Source organism: Otolemur garnettii, unplaced genomic scaffold (assembly GCF_000181295.1).
Source record: "Otolemur garnettii isolate 467f Iridium unplaced genomic scaffold, OtoGar3 scaffold00143, whole genome shotgun sequence".
In the NCBI taxonomy this organism is placed as follows: Eukaryota; Metazoa; Chordata; class Mammalia; order Primates; family Galagidae; genus Otolemur; species Otolemur garnettii.
The window spans coordinates 1684901-1695926 of NW_003852538.1; the positions used below are offsets into that span (position 1 = coordinate 1684901).

An 11026-nucleotide genomic window follows, 5' to 3' on the forward strand; every position below is an offset into this window, starting at 1 on the left:
CAATGTCCAGCTGGTTTTTCTATTTTTAGTAGAGATGGGGTCTCACTTTTCCTCAGGCTGGTCTCAAACTCCTGAGCTCAGATGATCCAGCCACCTGAGCCTTCCAGAGTGCTATTAACCTGCCACAACACCTGGCTAGTTTTTCTATTTTTAGTAGAGCTACTGTCTCACTCTTGCTCAGGCTGGTCTCAAACTCCCAAGCTCAAGCAATCCACCTGCCTCAGCCTCCCAGAATGCTAGAATTATAGGTGTGAGCCCCCATATCAAGAGCTTCTTAAATGAAGAAATTTTTTAGTACAGAGACATTTTAATGCTGTACTCAGAACATCTGATGGCCTGTGTTTTTGAGTTTTAGGCCTGGAAATATTAGTATTTGGAGTGTTAAGAAGCTGAAAAATTAATTATTCTGTCTTACTCATTTCATTTCAGATAGCAAAGTGGTGTAAGATAACAGTATGGAGGCCAGACTACAGCCTTTTTTTCCTACGGGGTAGAAAAGTGATTCCTAAATGATACCTGTCCAGAGAAAAAGACTTAATGACACTGGGAACTGATCGCAGGGTCACTTCAAGACACGGCAGAAATTTTGGTAGCAACTTAAAATGCCAAAGAAGACAAGCCTCTGAGGAGACGCTGAGGAAGACTCTCCATAAATGTACCTCAGCCTTTGCACTGAACATTCACATCTGTCATTTTCAAGACTTTTAGAAGCCACTGACAGTTTCAGTGCATGAGCAACTGGCAATCATTACACAATATGTCAGCTTAAAACATGACGCTCATATTATAAAGTCTCCCTTCTTTAGTCAGCTCAAGAGTTAAGAAGTGTTTGCAAATATGGGCTTTACTTTTAGTCAAACAAAAACACTCCCCTCCTCATCATCCTCTGATGAAATTATGCCTTCAGTGAACAGAGGCCGAGCGTGGTGTTGCTGGAGAAAGGAAGGAGCCGGGGTGGAGTTTTCCTAAGTATCTCCCAGCCCCTTTGTTGACAGAGCCTGGAGCTGTGTGGCGGCTGTGTTTCCATTGCCCCAGGGGCAGCTCTCCCACTAGATATGTAATTGGGAACGGGCTATGACATCCTGCTCTTCAAATTTGTCCCAAGTAACTTTTATCTCACTTATTATCCAAACTTAGCCCAGGGCCCTTAAGGTATCACTTATTCCCATTCGGCCAGTAGAAGTAAGACCCAGAGGACAACCAGAGTGACACCAGTGACCCAAAGTGAGGCAGCTGCTTTCTGTGGAGATTAGCTCTAAACTGTCTCACTTTGGCTTTCAGGGGATTGTTTTGGGATCCTGAGGTGCTTCCTACATCTGTTTAGTCTTAAATGCTTCCAAAAACATTTTTCAAAATCCACTCGTGATTTTCTAATCCTAGTTCCTAATTCTTGGACTGCTTAAAATGCAACCCTTCTTTTTTTTTTTTTTTTTTTTTTTTTTTTTTTTTTGATTCTAAGTTTGGACACACAAACATGAGAGTCTGAAAGGCAGCTGGGGGGGCTGTCGGGAGCTGCAGCCTGAGTGACGGTGGTGGTTCTGCCGTCTGTGCACCTTACAGAAATGTGCACCCTGCGTGGGTTTTGTCACTTCCATAAGAAAAGTTAGGGAGTTTTAATTAACACCCCTGGTTATGCTGGAAGGAGGTAAGATCAGTGCGTTGCACTCCCTCTGCTGGCTCTGCGGCTGCAACAGCTCATTAACCAGGCGTATTTTTAGACGTATTTCCCCATTTAAAGACGGGGTGGGGGGACAAAATGTGGGGAAAGGAAGCAAAAGCAAATCTGGAAAGCCCCTGGGTTTTGTTTGTTTTTCTAAGTCAAGGTCACTTTCACCCAGACTGAAGTACGGTGGCAAGAGGACAGCTCACTGCAGCCTCCAACCCGGGGCTCAAACGGTCCCCCACCTTGGTCTCCTGAAGTGCAAGGATTCCAGGCGTGAGCCACCATGTCACCTGCCTGGCCTGCTAATATTATTATTCATTTAAAATATCAGAAAAACCAACATCTGCCGATGGAAATGGTTAGGATGAGCAAGAAAGCCAGCAGCTTTGAGGCTTCGGGGCACTGTACTGAGAGGAGGGTAGGCTGCCCCCGCCCTCCCTGAGGCAGGTCTCTCAGAAGTTCTTAAAAAAGTATTCAGTTCCTTTAAATATGGAAGTAACCTTTCCCAGAGCTTACTGAGCAAACCAGTAGAATAGTATGATTAGTGTGTTCACGACAGTCCAGGAAAGCAAAGGCATTCACTTGGCCTGGGTAGGTGGGAGGACGAGTGTGTCCACCTGCTGGAAAGGAAAGAGGAGGGATCGCCAGGCGGAAACTTCACACCTCCGTGCGTGAAAGGTTACCCACAGAGGACAGTCATAGCACCCTGGAATGTGAGAGCCAGGGCCCTAAATAGCCATGGTGCTGCTCCTCTCCCATGAGTGAGAAGGAGAGCTTACCAGGAGAGCAGAAAGCAGGAGATGGCCGCCAAGCACGGTGCTTCACTCCTGTAATCCCAGCTCTTTGGGAGGCTGAGGCAGGTGGAGCCCTGGAGCTCAGGAGTTTGAAACCAGCCTAAGTAACAGTGAGACCTTGTCTCTACTAAAAATAGAAAAACTAGCTGGACGTGGTTGTGGGCACCTGTATTCCCAGCTACTGAGAAGACTGAGGCAAGAGGAGCACTTGAGTCCAAGAGTTGGAGGTTGCAGTGAGCTGTAATGATACTATGGCACTCTACCCAGGGTGACAGTATAACTGCAGGCGAGAGACTCTTCCTCAGCATCTGCCCTCTGCCTGGACTTTGCCTTCCTGTCCATTCTTGCTTTCTTCTTCCCACAGGCGTCTGGATGCCAACCACATCAGCTACGTGCCCCCTGGCTGCTTCACCAGCCTGCATTCCCTGAGGCACCTGTGGCTAGATGACAACGCTTTGACAGAAATCCCTGTCCAGGCTTTCAGAAGTTTATCAGCATTACAGGCCATGACCTTGGCCCTGAACAAAATACACCACATACCAGACTATGCCTTTGGAAACCTCTCCAGCCTGGTCGTTCTGTAAGTTTTATTGATTTTACTATCTCTTTTAACAGTTTCCAAGTTCACTGTAAGACCTTGGCCTTAAAATCGCTGGCCCTTCAAAGCATGAATGGCATATTTCAAGGGAGGAAAGAATCCTCAGCCACTTATAAATGTAACATTTGTGTAAGTGACTTAACACGCAGTGAGCACCTGCTAAGTGCCAGGCACCCCGGTATACAAGTTAATAAATGCGACCTCTGCCTTAGGGGAGCCTATTGTATATTGCACAAGTAATCACCACATTGCATAATTAGTACAGTAAGTAACCTAAGTGAATAAAAATTCTATATTTTTTATAACAAATGATAATTCAGGTCAAATTGAAAGATGCTCTTCTTATTATTCATTATTCTTTTTTTTTTCTTTTGAAATAGAGTCTTACTCTGTCCTCATGGGTAGAGCACTGTGGCATCATAGCTCACAGTAACTTCAAACTCCTGGCTAAGCTCAGCCTCCTGAGTAGCTAGAACTGCGATTGTCTACCATAATGACCAGCTAGTTTTTCTATTTTTGGTAGAGACAGGGTCTCACTCTTGCTCAGGCTGGTCTCAAACTCCTGAGCTCAAGTGATCCACTCACCTCAGCCTCCCAGAGTGCAACTTCTTGAATCCTTACCAAGGAAAGAAAACTGAAAACAAACCCTTGTCAGTGAGTTATGCATTTGCATAACTATTTCTCCCCCAATTTGTCTAGATTTTATTATTTGAAGAAGTCAAGATGATTTCAAAAAGTAATAGTTTAAAACATACCCAGTTTTCTTTGCTAAGAATGTAGCAATATTCCTCCACATATGGGACATAATAGCCGGTCAAGGAGGAAAGCGTCTTCTCACCATTTCTCCCACTGCTTCATGCCCGTCCCAGACCCACCTCTGCCTTCACCCACCCCCTGGATTGCTTGGTTACAACCCGTCCCTGCACTGTAGGAGACACACCTTTGAGGACTGACAAACATCTTACTCATCTTCTCAGGGTCTCTTCAATCCCTTTCTTTTTATATTGCATACAGAAGATCTTTAGTGAATGTCACATAGATCTCACCTAAATGAAAGTTTATTTATTAGAGCAAAAATCCTAGTCTGAAAGCAAAAGAAATTTTTTGGCGATATTAACAAATTTCTATACTGAATTTCTCATATAAAGATGACACCACTGACCCATCAGAAGCTGGGCGTATGCCTCAATTTTCTTCCTCCACTAGAGGAAATAGATCTGGGAAAAACCAAATCCAGCTATTCTTTTTCACCCTGCCCTCCTTAAGCCTATTTTTCAAACTCCCTTTGGGAGTGGGTCCAGTTTTCAGTTTATACACGCAGCTGTTCTCACTGGTTCTGACCTGACTTACCAGTTGAGCGAGCTAAGGAGGACGTTATACAGGTTAATACTGTGTCAAGATAACTAATCTCCTTGGGCAGCCAAAATAACTGATCACCATTCCTTGTGGCTAAAATAGTTGTTTCCTGTTGACTGTGGCCCCACGCTGAGGACGTAGCCATCATATGCCCTCAACACTAATAGAAAATGTGTGTAGTATACCTAGGACCTTCCCTTTAACCTCCTCTGTCTCAGTGTTAATATCTCTGCTTACATCCGACATCCCAAAACCATGCTGAACAACCTAAGCTGGAAAAATATGCTGGAAAACCTGAGTCTACTTCCATCGTTTGTGTTGATCAAATGTTTATACACAACCTGATATCCCAAACCCAAACAGCAAAATTATGACTTCCTTTTAAATTCTGTCATACAGAATCATCTGTGATATGAGTGAATGGAGAATATAGCTTTTTTAAAATGTAATGTCATTTATTATAAAAAGTGCATTCTTTAGTATAAGTTCCTTTTGATTTAAGCAATCGAAATGTCGTGCCTGTGTGCAGTGTGCCTGCGTGACTCTCAGAAATGTTCTCTTGCAGACATCTCCATAACAATAGAATCCACTCCCTGGGAAAGAAATGCTTTGATGGGCTCCACAGCCTAGAGACTCTGTGAGTTGACCTTCTGTTTGTTTCCCCTTTTTCAGTGTTTTCATGAATATTCTGAAGGAATTGAAATAGCCAGAAAGCCACACTTGCTGTTTGGTTGGTTAATTGCCTGAGCTTTACACAGACATTTACAGTGGCTTTATCTTACACACAGCCCCCATGGAGCTCAACAAGAAAGCTGAGATTTTATTTTAATCTAATGAGAGAAATAAATTGCAGTCATTATAAGTTAAATGAGATGTTCTCTGCTGAGCAGTGACAGTTTGCTTCGGGCTGTGTGTTCTCTGTCAGGGTCAGTTGTCATCACTCAGGCTCACTGCTTCTAAGTCCTGTCCTCCCTGCTGAATGAGAGGGCGCAGACCAGGCCAGTGCCGGAGTCTTCACTCCAAAGCTAACAGGTGACTTACTGGGAAATAGTGAGGTTTCACCCTAAAGCAACACATAAGACTAAAAAGCCATAATAATTACCATCTACTGAGTGTATCTGTGGTCAGATGCGACCCAGAGCCCCTGGCTTCTCACGAGCTTCCTCTGAGAGCAGCCATGACTCTTATTCCAGGCTCTAGTGAGATCAGGTTATTCCACCTGCATGACATAAGTGGTGGCAGAGTTGGGATTTGCTTCCTTTGCTAGTCCAATTCTGAAATACATTTTTACCACTAAATGCTTCTTCCAGGGTGGTGCCTGTGGCTCAGTGTGTAGGGCACCGGCCCCATATACCAAGGGTGGTGGGTTTGAACCCGGCCCCGGCCAAACTACAACCAAAAATAGCCGGGTTGTGGTGGGCGCCTGTAGTCCCAGCTACTTGGGAGGCTGAGGCTAGAGAATCGCCTAAGCCCAAGAGTTAGGAGGTTGCTGTGAGCTGTGACATCACAGCACTCTACTGAGGGTGATAAAGTGAGACTCTGTCTCTTTAAAAAAAAAAAAATGCTTCTTTCAAAGAGTAGGTCAAAAATGAAGTTCCTAATTGGCACTTGTAGTAAAAATAGGGTCCGGCCAGCCAACATATTCTACATGTCTCCCAGCACCAAGGCAAGGGTGTGGCGTGCCACAACAGGGCCCAGACATCTCCCAGGGGAGGAGTGTCCTTTATTGCCCTTTTGGCTGAATGAGAAAGGTATGATAAGAGTGGAGTGACAGCCGTGCCCCCTTCCAAGCCCCACGTTTTTAATACTCAAGTGCAATCAGTCACACTTGGCACTGAGCCTCCAATGCTGGCTGTGACCAGAGAGCAAAAGGCGAGGGACCAGCGGCCACTTCTCCTCCGGCCCTGGAACCCACTGATCATTTGCACGCAGAGCTTAGCAATTCATAGATGGTCAGTTTAGCTTCTAACCAGGTCTAGAGGTCCACTCATGTCCTCAGGGAGCACCTGTTACTGGTGATCCTACAGTGAGCACTGAAAGCTCTTTTTTCGGGGTTATTTAAGTCACTCTCTGTCTCCTCTTAGGTGCCAAAGATGAACTTAGTCCAGGCAGGACGTTGGTATCAACTCGATGGCACAGCCAAGCAGTTCCCATCAAGCTGCTAGCAAGAATTAGACCTTCTCTCCTGTCTACAGAGGGCTGGGTGGGGGAATCGTAGCAATCAAAATCACGGTGCAGACCTCTTGACAACAGGAACTAAACTCAAGATGGGCTTCGCTGGGTATTTCCACATCTTTCATTTTCCTCTGTGTTTGGGGTCAGGACTGGGGATTGCATATAAACACCATAGAAGAAAACATTTCAGGGCAGAATTCAGTGTTTCTGACTGTCTCCCCTCCCCCATCACGCCCAGGGCCACAGAGGACAAGTAAATTGGTTATTCCCAGCCTTTCCTACCCTCAGTAGAAATCCAAGCGATTTATAAGGGCCCACTCCTCATTTAATCATAACCGAGCATCTGGAGAGATTTACAAACAGGAAGAAAAGTTTCCTGCCTGCAGTGTAGCTTAAGGATGGTTTGTGCCAGACAAGTAGAAATCCTGATTCATGTTTAACTCAAATTATCTGTCTCTTAAGATTAAATAGCAATTCTTCTACACAGAGGAGCTTCTAACCACATCTGATTGCTTGACCAAAAGGTTTTCATGCGTCATCTGGGAAGTCTGCCATTCCCAGAGACTGGGGGCAATTACTCTGTAGGAAGATGCAGATTCAAGGTGGAATAAGTCTATAAAATCCTTGTGAGTAATGGAATTGAAAGCTAGTTGTGTCATAACAGAGAGAGAAACTAAAGACTTGAGATTGTTTGGCCATTTCATCTCTGTGCATGAGGGATAATAGAGGTTTCCTGCACCCATCAAGGAAAATAGCTTCCTTCTGATCTGCACCATTTGTGACCCTGAGGAAAGTCTAGACCAGATGTTCTTCCTGAGAGTACCCTGTATAAACTTCTCCAGAAGCAGAGCTCATCCTGGACCGCGGATTGGGCAGGATCGCGGGCACTTTATGGGAGTCAGGGACAAAACAGTCCTCCAAGATATCCTGTCTCCAAGAGGGTGAAGGAGGAAACAAGAAAGGGGGCGTGATCCAGGAGTCCCCAGAAGAGAGCGATTCCAGGGACCTGTGTCAGCAAGCTGTCAACACCTGCTGAGCATCCCATGCCTTAAAGTGAAGGCCGCTTACTGTTCCCTCCGTTTTTTAAATGCACTACTGCCATAGAGCCTGGAGTCTGAAATGTCTCCAGATCAGCCTAATGACCCTTTTAATGCAGATAGTTATGGCATGTTAGTTGTCAGAAAGCCAAGAAAATCTCTCTCCATAAAGAACAGGGCCGAGAACTTGCATCAGCGATGCAGGGCCTTTGGAATAACATTTAACTTTCCTTGTAAATATTGTATATGTGAATTTCTAAATGAAAAGCTGAAAATTCTATTTACTCATTTTCAGAGATTTAAATTACAATAACCTTGATGAATTTCCCACTGCAATTAGGACACTCTCCAACCTCAAAGAACTGTAAGTACTTAGGACAGTTTAAATGGGACAACTTTATTCTTTGTGAATCTATTTTAAAATGCATGATTATTATACATGAAATGATTTGCTAAAAAACGTTTAAAGTTATACAAATAATACAGTTAAGTACACTTAAAATATTTATTAATTGATTCTGTCCCCACAAGTATCAGAGGTGATATTTTTTGCTTCTGATGGTTCTCCATGTTATGTATATTAAATATGTATGTATCAATATATATTTCTCTAAGCCATACCCTTTTCTCTGTTCCTAAGCCATGCATACTCCCCCAACACTTATATACTTTATAAGACTTGTAGAAGAACTATAATGAAATTTGGTTACTTGCTGAGCATTTCTAAAAACCTGAACATTTCTAGGTTATGTGAGTCCAGAACTAGATGACTACAACTGTATGTGCCTCGCAAACACATTGCCACCGAGACCTGACCGACACAGGGTGCACAGTCAAAACCCACATGGAACGGGTCACGCAGCCACAGGCCCAGATCAGAACCAAAGAATATTAAGTCTACTCCTCTGCCATTCAGACAATGTTCACATCAACAGCCGAGAATCCTTTTGTTACTACAGACTCTGAGCAGGGGCACCTTCCTTTGAGCTGGGACATCTTGTCCTCATAAGAAATCTCTACTTTACTGAAGCTTAAGTCAATTTTCTCTCCTCCTGGGGTCCTGAGGAGTGATCATAATCCTCTCTGCTGAGATGGTTCCACTCTCTCAGGCTGTTGATGCTTTATTGAACATTCATAAATGGATTTTCTTTGTATGACACTAGATTGTAAGTTTCCATGCAGTGCAGTTAGAGTCGGATTCTTTATTACTCTTTCAAGATGACAGCTTGTGATTTCTTTTTTTTCCTAGAGAGTAAATAAAGGCTTGTAAGTTTCAAGATGCAGAGAGGAATTTAACCTTGCTCTCTGGTTACTAAAGATGCTGATTATTACCGTGGGGTGGAATAAACTTTTGAATAATTTTACCCCATGCATGATATTCTGTAAATTGTTTTTTTCTCTTCCTAGAGGATTTCATAGCAACAATATCAGGTCGATACCTGAGAAAGCATTTGTAGGCAACCCTTCTCTGATTACAATGTAAGTTTCCATAATGCATTTGGTTTTTCCATCCTAAAGGATAGTGTATATGGCACTTTAAAACATAATGCAATGAATATTCTATATTTGCCTGAGTCTTGTCTCGATTTAAGAATTTATACAGAAAGGTATATATGGATGTGCTTTTCCAGGTTTTAGCTGAACATGGAAATAATATAAAACATTCTGACTTTTTTAGGATCTGATATACAGTGAATTATGCATTAAGCATAATTCTTCAGATGCCTTATCTCATTTCACAGTATTTTCGTGAAATGCTTTTGATTATCTGGCTTCTATGGAATAAAACTGATTTTTAGAGCATTAATGTCAAAACCGCATACTCATTTAGAACTTAAACATAAGTATAGAAACACAGATTATTATACACAAACGCGCAATAACCCAGCCTACATGGCTGATAGAGGTTTTATACTGTTTTATGCTAAGTTTCTATTTTCATTTATTATCAAGCCCAAGCACTGAGTCACATTTATACAAATTGGGATACAATTCTAGAAGGGCATATATGTTCTAGAAAGGTGTATACTAGGATTTATATGCCATAAAAGAATAAAATGGTGTTATAGCTACCAACTATATGTAACTAATTTTATGTTTTACATTTAGAGCAGACAGAAGATTGATGATATATAGATACATAGGAAGATGAAAATGTGTACGTATTAGGGTGGCCCTTAGTTAGAAGACACCTGTCCAAGGCAAGTTTGGGGTGCAGTTCTGGCCTGGGTTCACGGGTGAGAGGTCTCGAATACTGAGAACAGTAAAAGCAACTGTTGAGGCTCCGCGCCTGTGGCTCAAGCGGCTAAGGCACCAGCCACATACACCTGAGCTGGCAGGTTCAAATCCAGCCTGGGCCGCCAACAATGACAGCTGCAACCAAAAAATAGCTGGGTGTTGTGGCACGTGCCTGTAGTCCCAGCTACTTGGAAAGCAGAGGCAGGAAAATTGCTTGAGCCCAGGAGTTAGAGGTTGCTGTGAGCTGTGATGCCACAGCACTCTACCCAGGGTGACAGCTTGAGGCTCTGTCTCAAAAAAAAGCAACTGTTGAACGTGATTCCAGGGCACTTCTTGTGGGTCTGTGCCAACTTGACTGAAAGGCTTTCTTGAACCAGGGGGCATCTGTCACAAATAAGCTGGGGTCCCAATTAGCACTAACAACTGGAAAAGGAAAAAAACCTATTCATTGTTTCTGAAATGTTCTGGCAATATTTTGACAAACTAAAGGTTTTAAGGGTATTGACAGTAAACTCCAGTCCTCACTGGAAAGTGTCTGTGTCTCAAGTGGCTGGCACGCTGCTCTGTGCTCCACTTTCTGCAGCCTCTGAACTGCTTTTTAATCTCTCTTTTGATATGCTAATACCCCTGAGAACTACCAGACACCCCCCTTTATTGGTGCTTCTGCCCACTCTTTGACAGTGTGGACCACCCTCTCCTTGTTCATGAATCTGTTTCCATCTCTTGCTACCACCAGCCCCTCTGAGGACCCCCCTTTCTGTGAATGTTCCCCATGTTCAGTTGGCTGCCCAGTCCTTCTCTCTCCCTCTGCAGTCTCCATCCTGTCCACATTCTCTTCTTATCCAACTTGCATAGCCTCTCTGGTAGCTGTTACTTCTGGATTTTCACCAGTCTGGATGAGGCTAATGCCCTTCCCTTCACATTGGCAGGGTCTCCTCCCAGGAAGAGCAGGGTCACCTCCCAGGAAGAGGAGGGTCACCTCACAGGAAGAGCAAGGTCACCTCCCAGGAAGAGCAGGGTCCCCTTCCAGGAAGATCAGGGTCCCCTTCTAGGAAGACCAGGGTCACCTTCCAGGAAGAGCAGGGTCCCCTCCCAGGAAGAGCAGGGTCCCCTCCCAGGAAGAGCAGGGTCACCTTCTAGGAAGACCAGGGTCACCTCCCAGGAA

General features: G+C 44.0%; 1 protein-coding gene across 2 annotated transcripts in view; it reads left to right on the plus strand.

Annotated features, from left to right (window-relative positions):
- LGR5 (leucine rich repeat containing G protein-coupled receptor 5) overlaps positions 1-11026 on the plus strand; it is a 152421-nt gene that overhangs the window by 120473 nt on the left and 20922 nt on the right. For both annotated transcript variants that reach the window (XM_003798939.3, XM_023518638.1), the window contains exons 5-8: positions 2822-3037; positions 4977-5048; positions 7919-7987; positions 9031-9102. In XM_003798939.3, the coding sequence (XP_003798987.1) occupies positions 2822-3037; positions 4977-5048; positions 7919-7987; positions 9031-9102 (429 nt within the window). The remainder of the gene's footprint in view (positions 1-2821; positions 3038-4976; positions 5049-7918; positions 7988-9030; positions 9103-11026) is intronic.